This window comes from Castor canadensis, chromosome 7 (assembly GCF_047511655.1).
Source record: "Castor canadensis chromosome 7, mCasCan1.hap1v2, whole genome shotgun sequence".
NCBI lineage: Eukaryota > Metazoa > Chordata > Mammalia > Rodentia > Castoridae > Castor > Castor canadensis.
In genome coordinates, this window is record NC_133392.1 from 306751 (window position 1) to 324410 (window position 17660).

General features: G+C 49.2%; 2 protein-coding genes across 2 annotated transcripts in view; one reads left to right on the forward strand and one right to left on the reverse strand.

The window, feature by feature from the left end:
- Positions 1-1019: 1019 nt before the first annotated feature.
- The window catches only part of Mtg1 (mitochondrial ribosome associated GTPase 1), a 48111-nt gene continuing 31470 nt past the window's right edge, over positions 1020-17660 (reverse strand). Inside the window, exon 11 of the mRNA XM_074077993.1 lies at positions 1020-5430. Within this exon, the coding sequence (XP_073934094.1) occupies positions 5387-5430 (44 nt within the window). The 3' untranslated portion in view covers positions 1020-5386. The remainder of the gene's footprint in view (positions 5431-17660) is intronic.
- Positions 13976-15124, forward strand: LOC141424722 (olfactory receptor 226-like). The gene has a single exon (XM_074077995.1). It carries the CDS (start codon positions 14093-14095, stop codon positions 15023-15025), a length of 933 nt encoding a protein of 310 aa, XP_073934096.1. The 5' UTR covers positions 13976-14092; the 3' UTR covers positions 15026-15124.

Genomic DNA, 17660 nt, shown 5'->3' on the forward strand with positions numbered 1-17660 from the left:
ATTTTGCCTTTCAATTATCTGTCTTTGCACTACTTTTACTGGTCACCAGAGATTGCAATAAACCCCCATGGCCTCTCTGAGTCTCGTGTCTGCATTCAGTATCATAGCATTTTACCCTGAGCACGATTTTTTCCTGTGCCACCTCTAGGTCAACTTCCCTCTCCTCCTAAGACACCTCCCCCAACCCCAGCTCTCCACACACATCAGCTTGCACAAGCGCCAGGAGCCAGCGGTATCTGTTAAGGTCTGAGGGTTCCCTTCTTTTGTTAGTTTGATGCTTGTGGTGTTCTCTTTCTCCTGGTTATATTGAAGCATGGGTTCTGTGGACACATGTGTGTAAAAGAGGACAGAGGGCAGAGACAAGCAGAGATACAAAGAGACAGACAGAAGTGTTTATCATATACGCACTAAAGAGTTGTGCATACACTAGCCCCCACCTTTAAGAATTACAAAACTAACTAGGATGGAATCGTGTACAGTTCTTTCTGTCTTTAGCCTCATATTACCCACTCAAAATGCTGTTTTTCAAAGTGCCAATTGGAAAACCATATGTGCCCCAGGGCTTCTCTGAACTCAAGCTGATTCATCTGTCTTCATTCTATCTTATTTGGTTTTATTTCTTTATTTATTTAATGTAAAATCCTGTGTGTGTAGCTTATGGTTTTTGGCAAATGCATGGCCTCTCATTTGCTGCCCATCCCACACAGGGGTCCCCATCACCCCAGACTTGCTCAAGCTGGACTTTGCAGCAACTCCCTCCCCTCCAGACCAATTGAAATCACTGGTCAGTTTTTGATCCTACTCTGCCTTTTCCAGATTCTCATAAAATTGGAATGAGGGTACATGTAGGTTTTGTATCTGCTTCATTCACTTAGCCAAATTCAGTGTGCAGTGTTCGGCTCTTCTCTAGCCAAGCCCTGGATCACTGGGTGCAGAGCCGCTGTCAGGCACTTATTGACTGCTACAAACCTTAGGTTCTGTGTGAACGTATTTTTATTTCTTTAGGGTAAATGCAAGGGAATGGCATTGCTGGGTCATATGACAGCTCTGTTTAATTTTTAAAGAAACTTCCAGACTGTCCCAAAGCAGCTGTGCCACTTCCATTACAGCACCAAGGCAGGAGGGCTCCAGCCCCTCTGATCCTCACCACAGTCCTGACAGGCATGCAACCCCACCCCCAAGAGGGGAACAAGAAACTAGGGGAAAGAAGGCACATGGGGTAGTGTTCCATCAAGAACCTGGGGCCTGGACTGGTGAATGTCCAGCCCTGAGTGAGTGCTCTTGTCTGTGATGGGGTTTCTCCAGCTGTCACATGCCCTCCACACACCAGCTGCAGAGCCTGGGGCATCTGGGAACTTGGGGAGTGTCCATGAGCACACAGGCCACCCCACAGCCTCCCAGAGGCTGTTCTTCACGCTGACTCCAGGCAGGGGCCTGAGCCTCCAACTCCACGATACTGCCAGGCAGGAACCAGGTCTCCTGAGACTAGGCCTCTGATGGCAGGTATAGGAACCCTCAGGGCCACTGTTGAGGACCATTCCCTAAGGATGCAGCCTGGGGCCACTAATTGCGCCTTTGGGGTGTTTTCTAAGGAGCTAAAGTGCAGCAAATCCCACGGCACCTGTGGTAGCTGCTCCTGAGAGGCTGTGCTAAGCCTGGGTTGGGGCCTCTGAAGGAGACAGTGCACCCATGCCAGGCCATGTGTCCTTCCTTATGACATAGAATCTGGCCTCTTCTTCCGAACGGAGGCCAGGCAAGGAGCCCACTCAGGCTGTCTGAGCCAGAGGCCAGCAAGTGCCTCTACAGACTGGTGAATACAGGGGGGTGGGGAGCACCCTGGAGGGATTTTGGGTCCCCACAATGACTCCCTCTCCTAAAATGAAGGGTATAATCCAGAGGGGATCTGGGCCCTTCTCTGAAAGTCTGAGGGTCTGCCGCGGAGATGCTAGCATCAGCCAGCCCCGCAGTACTGGTGTCCACAATTGATTTCACAGGTATTGCTGCTGTGTTTGATGGTGACTTGATTGCCCGTTACACCAGACATAGGGAGACAAAAGGGTCATTTTGGTCCAGGACAGAAACAGGTCTGGGTTCTCAGCAAAGCAAACAGACATCCCTCCTGGTGAACCTGCACTGCTGGATGCAGCACAGTGAGTTTCAGAGCACTGCCTGGCTGTGGGATGCCCTAGCCTCAGGGTGAACCTGTCTGTCTCTTGCCTCAGGGCAGCTGATATCCTTCATGGCCTCTTACCACCAGGATTCAGTCTTTAACAAAAGCTATTCAGCCAGCTAAATACAGCAATGAAACAGCAAGGACATGGATTTCAGCCTGAAACTGTTGTCCCCAAACCTGTGGCCACACTGGGAAGAACAGGGGCAGGCCACTGTGGTCGTGATGACTGGGGTGGGGTGTGGGTAGAGGTTGTACAGTTTGAAAAGCTGGACTCCTGCAACTTTTCCATCAGGCAGCCCTGTTGAGGTCTCCCTGCCAGGAGGCTGCTCTGCAGGTGGCCTTCCATTCAGCTCATCTCTGCCTCCTGCCTCCCTCTGCAGGTCACACTGCCGCCATGACACCAGCACTGCACTGGGAGATCCAACTCTCCAAGTGGCTTTCTGGCTTTTGCTGTTGGGGTCGGGGTGGGGTGAGCATAGAGGGCCTCTCAACAGTCATACCCAGGTCAGACTGCTTCCACAGGAAATGTCCGCACTTTGGGTGTCTGTCCGGAAAGGGAACCTACCTGTAGGACTAGAGTAGGAAAGGACTGGGAGAGGCACTGCTGAGAGTGGGAGGTTCAAAGCCTGGGAGAGGGGGAGCCTGGGGCATAAAGGAAAGGCTAGGAAGGGAGAAGGGTGGTATTGAGAGCCAGCATGACAAGAAAATGACCAGAGAACAGCCCTGAAATTGGCTGACCCAACACTCTCTGCCCAGAGCACAGTTAGGGGTGAGGGCAGAGGCCAGGAGTTCAGGTCAGGAGGAGGAGGAAAGTTGGAAGAACTGAGTGGGTAAAATGCTGCCCTGAGCAGGTCTAGAGGAGACTCTGAAACTCTGGACAGGTGGGGTGTGAAGTCCTGAGCTGACCAGGACCCAGGGAGCTCCTAGGTATGGAGGAAGGGAGCAGAGAGGGTGGATGACTTCAAGCTTAGGTGTCTGGTTTAGCGGTGCAGTTCATGGTGACCCTGAGGTAGTGGGTCCATTGAGAGTAGGTCCTTTACAACCTCAGCTGGAAGGGGATGCACCTCCATGGAATCATAAAATCCCAAATGGCCCACACCCTAGACTAACAATAGACATAAGGGCCAAACCCTGGACCAACAATTAAGATAATGACCCTAAAGCCTCCATATGGAGCACACGCCTAGTATCAAGGTTAAACATATGTCTTGAGGGCGTAATGACCATATATGACCTTCCACGGGCTGTGCTGAACCAGGAAGGGCCACAAGGATTAATCGTGCACATGCCTGCCCTCATTCTCCCAAAAGTGCAGGCATATGACTTGACACACTCAGGCAACCACTGCATAGTTGCCAAACTATTTGAGGAGGGCCACAAAGCAAGGACCCTGATTTTGTGCCATTTAGTTACCCCATCCTATTAGATAATAAAACCCCAAGTCCGACAACCTCGAGGCAGTCAGTACTTACCCAAACTGCCCACCTCACATTTCAAGGTGTACTTTCGCTTGACTAAAAAATCATTCTCTTCTGTTTTCCTACTCTTTGTGGGTCTTTTGCTGCATCTGGGGTAGGGTCCTAATCTTAGACATTGCACCCAAAGAACTGATGGACATCTGGAGGACCCCAAACACCAGTAACAGCATGACCCCAGCCCCTCAGGCCTGTTCTGACATTCTAACACACTGGAAGGAAGCTGAAGTTCCAACTGAAGATGCACATCCAATGCTGTACATCTGTCCATCAAGGTGCCCTTAGGGTTTTCAGGTCACCTGTCTACTGCCAGACCATTTCCTCCCTGGTCCCCAAAGAATGAGGAGCCGTGAGTGGCAGCCAGGGAATCAGCTGCCACTTTCATAGACAGAGCTGGATGTGACATCCAAGGTGAGCCCGGTGTCCATAGTGACCCCAGCATCACTCCTCTCCCATCCAATTCCAAATGCATGGGGACCAAGGCTTGGTGACATCCACACAGCAAGTTCCAGATGTATCTTCTCTGTGTGTCTCTGGCCATCCACTCACTTCAGCCTCCTGGGGTTTGAGGGTTGTGTCCACTGACCCAGGCAGGAACAACATGGGGTTTTATGTGCGGTGTTTGTACGCAGAGTCTATGCTGCAGATACATATCTGTAGGCAAACAGATTCAGCCAAGAGAGCTGAATGCAGAGGGGCCCATGGACTGCGTGAGGAGGAGGGATGTGACCCAGCACTGAGGAGAGCAATAGTTGGTCCTGAGCAGGAGCAGTGGAGCAGGAGACAGCAGATGGGCAGCAAGCCCCCCAAAGAGTGCTAGGGCACCAGGTGGTACCCAGCTCCTCAGCACTTCTCCTCGTGCTGGACAGGGTTAGGGTCTGTCTGATGGTTAGGGAGGACTGAATGAGCCAGTTCATGCTTGGAGAACGTGACCCATGGTCAGTGCTCAAAACTGTGCCCCCTGCTGTCCCACAGAGCCCACCCGCCTTCTCAACCCCTAGTGACACATGGGCTCCAACCACTAACTGCAGGGCCAGACCCAGCTGAGGAACTAGGTGGGCAGACCCTGTGCTCAGCACTGCAACCCTGGTTGAGTTCTTCCTCGTTCCAGCCTCAGCTCTCCTCTGTCCAACAACCTTTAGCTCCACGGGTTCCCAAGAGCTTTCATTTGTTTACACCAAGGACAGAGCATACAGAGGTGTGGCCTGGGATTTGGTCATCTGATAGACATCACTTCTGAGGAAATGATGTTCCTTGTCTGCCTAACTTTGAGGAAGGTGAAGGTTGCCATCCTCAACTGTGACCTCTTTCGCAGGGGAGTAAGCTGAGGCTGGGCCCTCATCTCGTCCCCTCCTCCAAGCTGAATGACCACTTGGAGTCCTCCCTGGGCCATGGCCATTCCCAGTGCTGGGACTTCTGGAGTCTTCCAGGGAGCTAAAATCCTTATGGGTTAATAACATCACTGAGAGACATCCCACAGCAGAGCTGCCTCTGGTGACATCCAAGCTGCCTCTGGTGACATCCAAGCTGCCTCTGGTGACATCCAAGCTGCTGGCAACAGCCAGAGTCATCCCAAGCACAGCCCACTTTGGTTGGATCCCCTGGTGAGCAGTGAAGGGATGTGCTGAGGGAAGCTGCTTGCTTCTTCCAAGTTGCACCAGAGCTGGTTCTCTGGACAGAGTTCAGGGATATCTGTGGTTCTGAATATTCCACAAGAAGCTTGAAGTTTGTCTGCATTTTAAAAAGGAAATGAAGAGCAGCTGGCAGTCCTGACTCTTGCAGCTAGTCAAGGCAAAATTAGTTAGAGACAAAGAGAATCACTATATCTTAGTAAAGGAAACAATCCATCAAGAAGATATAATAATTGCAAATCCATCTGTTAAAAATATTGGTGCACCCAATTTTATAAGACAAACACTACAGGACATAAAGGGAGAGATAAGTCCAGATACAAAATAGTGTGTGACTTCAACACCCAATTCTTTTTTTTTAATTCATATGTGCATACAATGCTTGGGTCATTTCTCCCCCCTGCCCCCTCCCTCTCCCCTCCACCCCCTTGATACCCAGCAGAAACTATTTTGCCCTTATCTCTAATTTTGTTGTAGAGAGAGTATAAGCCATAATAGGAAGGAACAAGGGTTTTTGCTGGTTGAGATAAGGATAGCTATACAGGGAGTTGACTCACATTAATTTCCTGTGCGTGTGTGTTACCTTCTAGGTTAATTCTTTTTGATCTCACCTTTTCTCTAGTTCCTGGTCCCCTTCTCCTACTGGCCTCAGTTGCTTTTAAGGTATCTGCTTTAGTTTCTCTGCATTAAGGGCAACAAATGCTAGCTAATTTTTTAGGTGTCTTACCTATCCTCACCCCTCCCTTGTGTGCTCTCGCTTTATCATGTGCTCAAAGTCCAATCCCCTTGTTGTGTTTGCCCTTGATCTAATGTCCACATATGAGGGAGAACATACGATTTTTGGTCTTTTGGGCCAGGCTAACCTCACTCAAAATGATGTTCTCCAATTCCATCCATTTACCTGCGAATGATAACATTTCGTTCTTCTTCATGGCTGCATAAAATTCCATTGTGTATAAATACCACATTTTCTTAATCCATTCGTCAGTGGTGGGGCATCTTGGTTGTTTCCATAACCTGGCTATTGTGAATAGTGCCGCAATAAACATGGGTGTGCAGGTGCCTCTGGAGTCACCTGTGTCACAGTCTTTTGGGTATATCCCCAAGAGTGGTATTGCTGGATCAAATGGTAGATCGATGTCAAGCTTTTTAAGTAGCCTCCAAATTTTTTTCCTGAGTGGTTGTACTAGTTTACATTCCCACCAGCAGTGTAAGAGGGTTCCTTTTTCCCTGCATCCTCACCAACACCTGTTGTTGGTGGTGTTGCTGATGATGGCTATTCTAACAGGGGTGAAGTGGAATCTTATCGTGGTTTTAATTTGCATTTCCTTTATTGCTCGGGATGGTGAGCATTTTTTCATGTGTTTTTTGGCCATTTGAATTTCTTCTTTTGAGAAAGTTCTGTTTGTTCACTTGCCCATTTCTTTATTGGTTCATTAGTTTTGGGAGAATTTAGTTTTTTAAGTTCCCTATATATTCTGGTTATCAGTCCTTTGTCTGATGTATAGTTGGCAAATATTTTCTCCCACTCTGTGAGTGGTCTCTTCAGTTTAGAGACCATTTCTTTTGATGAACAGAAGCTTTTTAGTTTTATGAGGTCCCATTTATCTATGCTATCTCTTAGTTGCTGTGCTCCTGGGGTTTCGTTGAGAAAGTTCTTACCTATACCTACTAACTCCAGAGTATTTCCTACTCTTTCTTGTACCAACTTTAGAGTTTGGGGTCTGATATTAAGATTCTTGATCCATTTTGGATCAACACGCCAACACCTGTTGTTGGTGGTGTTGTCAACACCCAATTCTTAAACAGTGAGATCATCCAGACAAAAATCACAAAGAAGCAAACTGCACCACAGAGCAAATGGACCTAACAGCCGTCTGCACAGTATTCCATCCAACACTGCAGAACACATATTTCTCTCAGCAGCCCACAGAACTTTCTCCAAAATATATCACATTTTAGAATACAAAGCAGATCTTAACGAGTCTAAGAACCTGAAATAATTTCTTGTATCTCATCAGAGTATAATGGCACAAAACATATGTTGGAGAAAAGACAGCCTCTTCAACAAATGGTTTTGGGAAAACTGGATATCCACATGTAGAAGACTAAAACTAGTTCCCTGTATCCTCACTCTGCACAAAAATCAACTCAAAATGGATCAAAGATCATAATGCAAGAACTAAAACTTTGAAGCAGGTTCTCTTTTTCAGTAATGAAAATGTCCTGAAGCTAGACAGAGATGGTGGTTGTATGACATTGTGAACATACTAGATAGCACAGAACTGTGCTCTCTCTGTCATTCATTTTAAGTTATATAAGATTCACCTCAAGAAAAAAAGAATGAAAAAAGAAGAGAAAGACAAGAAAGAAGGACTCCTTTAAGACATTTCCTTGAATATACAGACAAGTATTATTCTGACCTCAGTGTATCAAAGCATATCCTTGAAAACAACATGAAATCATAAAAGATTGAAAACTGTGCAAATGTTAAGATCTCTGACTCCTCACCACAGATACTCGGGTGGAAAATAAGGAAATGAAAATGTCCTTAACGCCATTTGCTACTATAGAATGGTCACTTGTGGACTTACATTCTATGCTTTGGGTTTCTTGCTCAAACTGTCCTACTAGCTTTGACCATTGGGAGCTCAGGGTTGTTTCCTGGGCCCCTTTGACATGTCCCTCATTGCTTTTGCTTGGTTTACGGGTTTTGTTTTTGATATTTGTGTTTTGCTGTTGTTTTGAGACAGGCCTTGAACACTCAATCATCATGCCTCAGTCTCCCCAGTGCTGGGATCACAGGCCTGTGACACCACGCCTGGTTTGCTTTTGGTTTGATCTTACTTTGTGAACACTGTCTAACATCCTGACACTACAAGACCTCCAGGTTCATCTTGTGTATTTCCTGCCTGGTTCAAGAGTCAGCCGTGTCTCCAAGAAGTGCTGGGGCTTCTGTAAAACAAGGAAGATCTGGCACTGCAGTGCTGTCATATCTGCATGCTCAGAGTAGAGGACACGTGTGTATAGACTGACCCACGTGTATATACACAGATGCAAATCTGTAAATACCTTTGTGTGTGACCACTCCACAAACACTGCTAAACTTGAGATCCACCATGTCTCCAGCTCCAGCCCACTGCCCCATGAATCACTCCAGCCTCCTCCCTCCCAACCAACAGTAAGAACCTGGCTCCCACCACCTACAGTGGTTTGCTTCATTGTTCAAGTCCAGGTACACGCAGAGTGGCTTCAGAATTGTTAAGCTGAACTTCAAGCAAAGTACCAGGAAGGAGTGGGGTTCTGGAAGCCTGTACAGTCTCTTGAGGCTTTGGCTGAGAGCTGCTATTACAGCAGAAAGAGTCACCACTCTAGACTGGCCCCACAGATCTTAAAAAGAAGCTTGTAAAGGATCAAAGTGTTCCAAATGAGCTAACTGCCTCCAAAACAAAGGACAAACACATCCAACATTCAATTACAGAACCCATAATGCACATGGAGGGGCAGAGGTGTATGACTTAGAAGTAGGAGGATAACCTATCAGAGATGCTGGAATTATCATCAAACATTTTCAAACTGCTATTACAATTATGATCATGGGCTAAAGAAACACAAGAATTTCTTCATGTGGGGAATCATATAAAAGAACCAGATATAGAAATGATTGATTGTCCTGCAAGGAGCTGACATTCACAGATCCCTGGAGACAGCAGGCCAGGTGCACCACAAGGACCACACGGAAAGGACAGGTAACTGTCAAGAGGCAAGAGGAGGAAAGGGGGAAGCAATGGCCAGAGTCTTGGTGGGTTATGGGAGGAATGAGTAGGTCAGGGGAGGCTGCCTGAGTTAGCTTAGCATTAGATGGTTGGAATCATTTCAGGGGCTCTGGTCATAGGGTTGGTCTGTAGCTGTGTGGTACCTGGTCCTGGGATGGTTTAGGGAAGGGGAATACTGGCTTGGTGTGTGAGTTTGAGAAAGGAGATGGTTGAGGTGAGGGCTCTGGACAGGTTGGTTTGTATATGAAAGGTGTACTCCCAGGGGCCCCTTTGCCATCTCCAGAAATTAGCCATCCATGGGAGGGGATGGAGGTCCCAAATGCTAGAACACAGACAACTAGACACAATGCATCAAGAACACAGACAGCACCACTACAGCTAAGCTGCATACCAGAGGCTGAGAAAGAATAGATCTGAGTAATAAGATTTCAAAAGCTACTCAAACTGCATCACAGAAAGCCAGGTGGTAGCTCATGCCTATAAATACCAGCTACTTGGAAGGCAGAGATCAGGAGGATCCCTGTTCAAGGCCAGCCCAGGGAAAAAGTTCATGAAACCTCATCTCAATCAACAGCTGGGAGTGGTAGCACACACCTGTCTTCCCAGCTCTGCATGGAAGTATAAATGGGAGGATGGCAGTTCATCCCAGCCTGGACATAAACTCTATACCAGAATAGCTAAAGCAAAAAGTGTTGGAACATGGCTCAGTGATAGAGCATCTGCCTAGCAAGTGCAAGGCCCTAAGTTTACCCTCAGTACAGAGATTGAGAGAGATAGAGAGTGGAGGAAGGAGGGAGGGGGAGAGAGAAAAACCTCAGAGATTCTTTTAAAGACTTAAGATACAAGCCAACTCTCACTGCTCTGTGGGCCAATGTCAAGCAGTCTAAAATATGTATAATTGGAGCCCCAGAAAAAGAGAAAGAACAAGGGAATTTTTTGAAGAAATGATTGAAGTTTTTCAAACTTGAAAACTATAGACCCTCAGGTCCAATAAATGCAATGAACTCCAAGGGGGAGCATGGTTTCCATCACACCAAAGTGCATCACAATCAATTTTATGGAAAACAGAAAGCTAACCAAATACTCCACTCAATAATGAGAGAATCCAGCTGGTCATGGTGGTACACAACAATAATCCCTGCACTTGGGGAGGGCAAAGCAAGAGAATCATGAGTTCAAGGCTAGCCTGAGCTACAGAGCAAGTCCCTGTCTCAAAAAAAAAAAAACTATTACAGAATCTACATTCTTTTCATGTGCAGTATTTAATATACTATATGTTGGGCCATGGGACAGGTCTCAGTAAATGTGGAAGGGTTGAAATAACAAAGTGTATTTTCTGACTAAATTAAAAACTAACGACAAATTTGACAAACCCCCAAAGTCAGAATATTTTAAAAGCATTTTAAATAACACATGTGTCAAAGAAAAGGTTTAAAAATTTTTTAAAGACCTCCACTTATAGTCAAGATGGGGTACCAGGATTTATTCCCCCTTCTCCAGAAAGGACACACAAGATAAACGAAAAGTTGGCTTTCAAGACACTGGACATCAGACAGTGAAGGATGGTGACTCTGAGAGATGGGAACAAAAAGGTGACCCCACAATTGTCCTGGCTTTTTGCCTTGAAAGAGTTTCCAGGCTCAGTATAGGTAGGGAACCCAAGCAGAACGAGCCAGAGCGCGAGTTGAGATGGGGCCAAAAGCCAAGGAGAACCAGAAAGCTCAATCCATTGAGACTGAACAAAGGAGAGAAGAGAGTTTCCCACAGAGAATCCCAGAGCCATGAGAGGGTCACCCTGGAGTCTCCATGGGGGCACTGGGCTGGGTGTATAAGACATGCTGAGCAGAAGAAGCCAGAGAGAGAAGAGAGGAGCTTCCAGTTTCCACTTGCATCACCTGCCAGAGCAAACAAAACTAAGCCATGAGGGAAGTGAAGGGCCAGGGGTTAACTGGGAAGGGCAGGCAGGACATCTCTGGGGTCAGTGAAGGCAGTCGTATCTTGATGAGTGTGCATTTTCAAAACCCATCAAGTCACTGTGTGCAAGTCACTGGATAAATTATATCTCAAAGAGGGATTTAGAAAATGGTATAAAAACTATAAAGTGTATAGGGCTAGTGGAATGGTTCAAACAGTAGAGCACCTGCCTAGCAAGAGTGAGGACTTGAGTTCAAACACCACCACCACTCAAAAAAAAAAAGAACTACAAAGTGATGTATAAAGGTTAAAGGACTGGGAGAAGAGAGCAAAAGACAACACATGCATCTCACAGAAGCAGAAACACAGGCGACACTACACACATCAAAAGGAGCCAGAAATCACAAATCACCACAAAGAGACACTCACTGGGCAAGGATTAAGAGTTTGACCACATCACCTGCTGGAACAGGTGGGGACCAGGGGTAGACGTGTGATCAGTATGGTCCCTTTGGGGAAAGATTTTGCTGTTTTCTTGTTAAGTTTCACACACAGTTCAACCTCACCCTTCCTTTCTTAGGTTTGGATCCGAGATCAATGTTCTGACAGACAGCAGAAGTTACACACAGGGATGTCACCATAGTGTCCTTAACAGCAGTGGGCTGGAAACAATCCAAGGGTGGCATAGAGCACCCAGGTCCAGAAGAGTGAGAATCTTAGTAAGGTCAAAGGCCACAGACCCTACCTGGAAGGCAACACAGAGCACGACTCCCTGTTATAAAGTCCAAATGGGAGCAAAACTAAACCATGTGCTGTGTGTTATTAAAACACTTTAAGCAGCTAGAGTCCCCGTGAGTTGTCCCTCGGGGGGAGGGGAGGAACTGAGGTCATTTATTAGACTTTGTTTAGTCTTGTGTAGAAGGTGGTTTGTAAGTGTTCTGGCCGTTTCATAAATTTGAACACATTGGTGACAAAATGAAATTAATATTCTGAAACTTAGTGGGTGGCATGCATCACCCCAGGGAACAGTCCTTCATCCTGGGACTTCCCCAGGATGGGCGACCAGCCAGGGCACTCTGAGAGCAGGGTGTTGGAAGAAGAGGGTTCCCAGCCCAGCGCCTCCCATGACGTAATTGCCACCACCTCCCCAGACCCGCAGGTGCCGCCACAAAATGCCCTGAGAGCCATTAAGAGTCACGTACACTGGGGAGCAGAAAGTGGATGGGGAGCGCAAGGCCTCTGAGGAGCGGGATAAAATCCACCTGGGGCCGGAGGCGGCAGGCCTGCGAGATGTGGAGTGCTTCGCGTAAACCCGCTGAGACGAGCAGAGCCCTGCGCCTTCTGCCAGGGGAGACCGGGCCTGCGGTGATTATAACCTTGAGACAGCGAGCCCAGGAAGGCCTTAAGGACAGTCTTCCTGGAGTCCCCCGACTCCCACGCTGCAGCACCCGGGGCCCCGGAGCATCCCGGCCCTGAAGTGGGGTGTCCACCCTGTCCCGGGCCCGACAGAGGTTAGCCCTGGGCTGGGGCTGGGTTGGGCATTCTCGGGAGCTGAGCCCTGCGCGCCCTCAGCCTACGAGTCTAAGCCGGCCCCGCAGACAGGGCCCCACCCTGGCCTCCGCAGCCCCGCGCATCACTGCCCCAGGTGCTGACAGGGACTGGGGACCGTCCTCGGCCTCCTCCCACAGGCCCGCGCCTCCCCAGCCCTGAGCTCGCTGGCCAGCGGCGCTTGGGTCCCCGCGTCCTCCAGCGTTCTGCACCGCGGGGCGCGCAGCTCGGAGCTCCGCGTCTCCCCGAAGCGCGGCCCAGGTGGCCCCTGAGCGGTGGCACCCACCCCGCACCCGCCGGGCATCACTTTCTCCAGTGCTGCAGCTCAGTCCGGCCAGCCCACAGCGCCCAGAATTGCACCCGCCGCAGGATCTTTCTCCACTTGTCCACGCGAGGGACTGGGAGAGAGGACCCGAGGGGCACCTCCACCAAGACCCGCCAAGGAAGCCGGGAAGAGCTACTGGGCGGGACCCTTCCCCTGCCTCGGTCCCAGGCCACCCTCTGCACTATCAGCCCGCCTGCCCTCAGACTTTTAGCTGCCAGCCCGACCTGGCACAAATCCCCAAACTGCATATACCATTTCAGACTTGGAGCGAACAACGTCCTTCCATTCTCCAGCGGCCACTTTGCTGCCCAGGAAACAGGAAAAAGACTTCAAGCTGGCTCTAGTCTGGGCCATGTCAGGACATCGAAGGTAGGGTGCGCTTCTGCCCCTCTGTAACCCCTCAAGCTTTGTTCACCCCTGTGGTAGCCCTGGGACTAGTAGAAGTGTCACCTCTCCTGCTGACCTTCCTAAGGCATGAAGGTCCCCTAGCTACAAAAGCAGCATGAACCAGTCAGGGACGACGGCAGGGAAGGGCCAGAGCACACCACCCCTGAGAAGCACACAAAGAAAAATGGGTCTTCCTGGAGGGGTGGGTGGGTGGGTGGGTGGGTGTGTGTGTGTGTGTGTGGGTGTGTGTGTGTGTGTGCCTGCAGTAAGTACGCACATTCCTGGAGTGTGTGTGCGTGCATGCACCTGGGGAGTGTGTACCTTGGTGTACGAGTCACCTGGACATGCACACACGCTTGGCGTCATGTCACCTGGACATGCACACACGCTTGGCGTCGTGTCACCTGGACATGCACACACGCTTGGCGTCGTGGCTATGTGTTGGGGCAGGAAAGGTTATGCACCTGAGAGCACCCAAGTGAATACGTAAGTACACGGTGTATATGCCCACACTGGTGTGTACAGACCCCAAAGCCCATTGGTCGGACGTTAGCTCTGGGTAAGTATGCAAATCAAACTAAGAGATGGGGACACCAGGCAAGTACTGCAGCAAGTCCTGAAGGTGCACAGTGGGAATGCCATCCTCTCTGTACCCATAAACCAATCAGCCCTGGGAGCCACCGGAAGGAGTTCCCTGGGTCCTGAGGCAGCCATACCTCTGAGACTTTGAGACCCCAGAAGGGGTGGCAGTGCCCCCAGCAGTTCTGACCAGTGCAGCAGTGGGCTTGGCCCCATCACAGACCACACCTGAATCTCTACTGTTGCAGGGTGCTCAGCAGTGACCTCCCAGGCCAGGAAAGGCCATGAACAACTCTAACAATACCTTGGTGACTGAGTTCATCTTGCTGGGCTTCCCAGAGCTGTGCCACCTTCAAGGACTGCTATTTGGGTCATTCCTCACCATCTATGTGATGACTGTCCTGGAGAACCTGGTCATCATAGGGACTATCAGAGCCAGCCTTCAGCTACACATACCCATGTACTTCTTCCTGGCCAATCTGTCAGTTCTGGAGACCTTCTACACTACAGTCACTGTCCCCAAGCTGCTGGCTGGCCTCCTAGCAGGGGCAAGGACCATCTCCTTCTCAGGGTGCCTCACACAGCTGTTCCTCTTCCTCTCACTCGGCTCCTCTGAGTGCTTCCTCCTAGCCACCATGGCCTGTGACCGGTACCTGGCCATCTGCCATCCACTGCACTACCCTGCTATCATGGATTCAAGGCTTTGCCTGCAACTGGCCCTTAGTGCCTGGCTTGGTGGCTTCCTGGCCTCCTTTGTGTCTACAGCTCTTATTTCTCGCCTCAGGTTCTGTGGCTCCAATGTCCTCAACCACTTCTTCTGTGACATCTCACCCCTGCTGCAGCTCTCCTGCTCAGACACCACCACTATAGAAACACTGGACTTTGTAGCGGCCCTGGCAGTGCTTGCGACCTCCCTGATGGTGACCACAGTGTCCTATGCCCACATCCTGGCCACTGTGCTGAGGATTCCAGGAGCTGGCCACCAGAAGGCCTTCTCCACCTGTGCCTCCCACCTGGTGGTGGTGGTCATCTTCTATACCACCACCATCTTCATGTATGCCCGGCCTCATGCCATCAGCTCCTTTGACCTCAACAAGCTGGTGTCTGTGGTCTACTCAGTGGTGACTCCACTGCTCAACCCTATCATCTACTGCCTGAGGAACCGTGATATCCGGGAGGCACTGGCCAAGCTCCTCCAGGGCCCTAGTCCCTGCTGAGCATTGGCTGCAGGCTCCCTGCTGGAACTGTAGTCCCTCTGTGCCGTTCTACTCACAGACACTGCCTGTCACACAGGTGGAGCCACGCTCTTCCCCACCCGTGCCAACAGCAAGTTCCTCTCCTGCCACAAGCTGAAGTGTCCAAGAACACAGAGGGGCACAGAGCAAGACCTAGAGACTAGACCTGGGCACTCTGCCAACAAGCTTAGCACTGACTGGGGACAGTTCTTCAGTTCCCATGGCTTCTGCAGCAAGTTCAGCACTGACCAGGGGACAGCTCCTTGGCTCCCATACCCTAGTCAGACAGATCAGCACTGGCCAGGGGACAGCTCCTCGGCTCTGCTGGCTTCTGCAGCACTGACCAGGGACAGCTCCTCTCCTTTGCAGCCAGATCTCTGGGCCTGAAAAGCTCAGGGTGGAGCTCACAGGAAGCGCCTCTCCAGTGTCATTCTCTTGACCACATGGGGACTGGACAGTTTCTGTGATGGTCTCCCTGCCCCCAGCCCTGCATGCTCCACCTTTTCCCCCTCTCACCACCCACCCCCCGGCTTGTATGGAGTAGGCCCTGAGACCCTCAGCTGGTCCAGAAAAGACTAAGTGTCTCCAAGCCAGGCAGAAGAGTTCCAGCAAATCTAGGCAGCACCATCAAGCACAGAGAGGCTGCTTTTCCTCAGAACTTACAGCTTGATAGGTCTAATGAACAAAGGCACTTCCCTTCCCAGGGCACTGTCAGCAAATTCTCCTCTCATTTGACTTCAAGGCTGTTCCACACTCAGGCCCATTTCCTGCATGACAGAGTGATGTGTTCAGCGTGGGTCCTCAGTCACTCAACAGATGTGTTGTTTGTGTGTGAGAGCTTTAACTCTATGTAAATGTTTCATGCTATAAATTCCTCTGTCTTATGATTTTTTTAGGGGGGTGGGACTGGGGTTTGAACTCAGGACTTCATGTTTGCAATATAAGTGCTCTGCCACTTGAGCCACACCTCCAGTCCATTTTTGCTCTGGTTATTTTGGAGATGGGGTCTCACAAACTATTTGCCTGGGGTTGTCTTTGAACTTCAATCTACCTGATCCCAGCCTCTCAAGTAGCTAGAATTACCGGTGTAAACCACTGGTGCCCAGCTTGTCTTACTATTTTGCTTTGTACTTTTTGAGGTTATATCACAGCACATATGAATTTAGAATTGTTTCTGCCTTCTCGGTAAATTTAACCTTTTGTCGTTAGGGAGCAGTGCTTCTTGTCTTAACACGTAAGGCTTAAGTGCTACTCTGACACAGCTACATCAGCTTCCTTTTAGTATCTGCCTGACACATGCTCTGTGCTATTATTCTACTTCTCAGCTCCTGACCGCCCTTCTGCAGGCAGCTCTGGAGTCCAGGCAGGGACTGGGCAGACCACACTTCTGCCATGCCAGCTGCTTCTCCCTCTATCCAGAGCTCAGCTTTCCGTCTCATTTTCACTCTTTGTGGCTAGCATTAAGAGGTTCTTGTGTTGGTTCCCAGCAGTCTTGCCTGGATGTATGATTCCCTTTGTGTTTGCTGCATCTGGATTGGTGATGTTTCCAGAACTCATGACCTGCACTTCCATCAGTGTTTGAAAAGTGTCTGCCATGATTTCCTTGAGCAGTACATTTATCTCATGCTTCCTCTCTTCCTCCTTTGTTCCAAAATTGTGTTTCACCTTCTCACAACATCCCTGCCTCCTCTCATCTTCATCTGTATGCTCCTTTTTCTGGATATTTTCTTCAAATCTTCCAGGTTACCAATTCTCTCTCTAGCCATGTCTAATGATTTGTATTTTTGTAATCCTAGAATTGCCATTTCATTTTTTAAATTTTTTTAAGTAGAAGAAACATAGTTTCTCCAGCTCACATCCAACAATCACCACAAAACACACCTCTATGACCAAATGTGGGGACAGGATCCCACACCAGCAGCCAACACCAGCTGGTGTCCATCAGTACAATGCAGACTTGACACTGCCTGCCTGTTGAGTGAAGTGTGAGTTCAGTTCTCACAGCTCTTGGGCTCAGTCCCCAGACAGCCCTGCCCACTTGAGATGCCAGTTCCAAGTTTCAGGTGTTTTACCTGTACACCTGACCAACTGGCTACAGACTGGGGCTCCCACAACCCCTCCTTGGGTTCAATTAATTTGCTAAAGGAGTTCCAGAACCTAGGAACTCTTGCACATTCCAGCTTATCAAGAGAATATCACAAAGGACTCAGCATAGGCTGTGTCACAAAGGACACAGCCAGTCCCTTGCTGAGGCTGGACTGTTTTCTCACCAGCACCTTCTGCAGTGCCTTAATATCTAACACAATGAGTCTTTCCTCTTTGTTCTTTCTGAAAATTAGCTTAGTTACTCTAAGCTTTTATTTTTCCACTCAGACTTTAGAGTATCTGTTCTTTGTCCGTTTGCTATCACCATAACAAGGTGCTAGAACCATGACTGAAACCACACTTGGCTTGTAGACACCACAGCTCCCCATGTCCTCATGTGGCTTTCCCTCAGTGTGTGTCTATGTCCCAATCTCCCCTTCTTAAGGACACTAGTCCAATAGGATCAGGGCTACTCTCACAATCCCATTTAACCGTAACTACATCCCTAAAGGTTCTGTCTCCAAATCCAGTC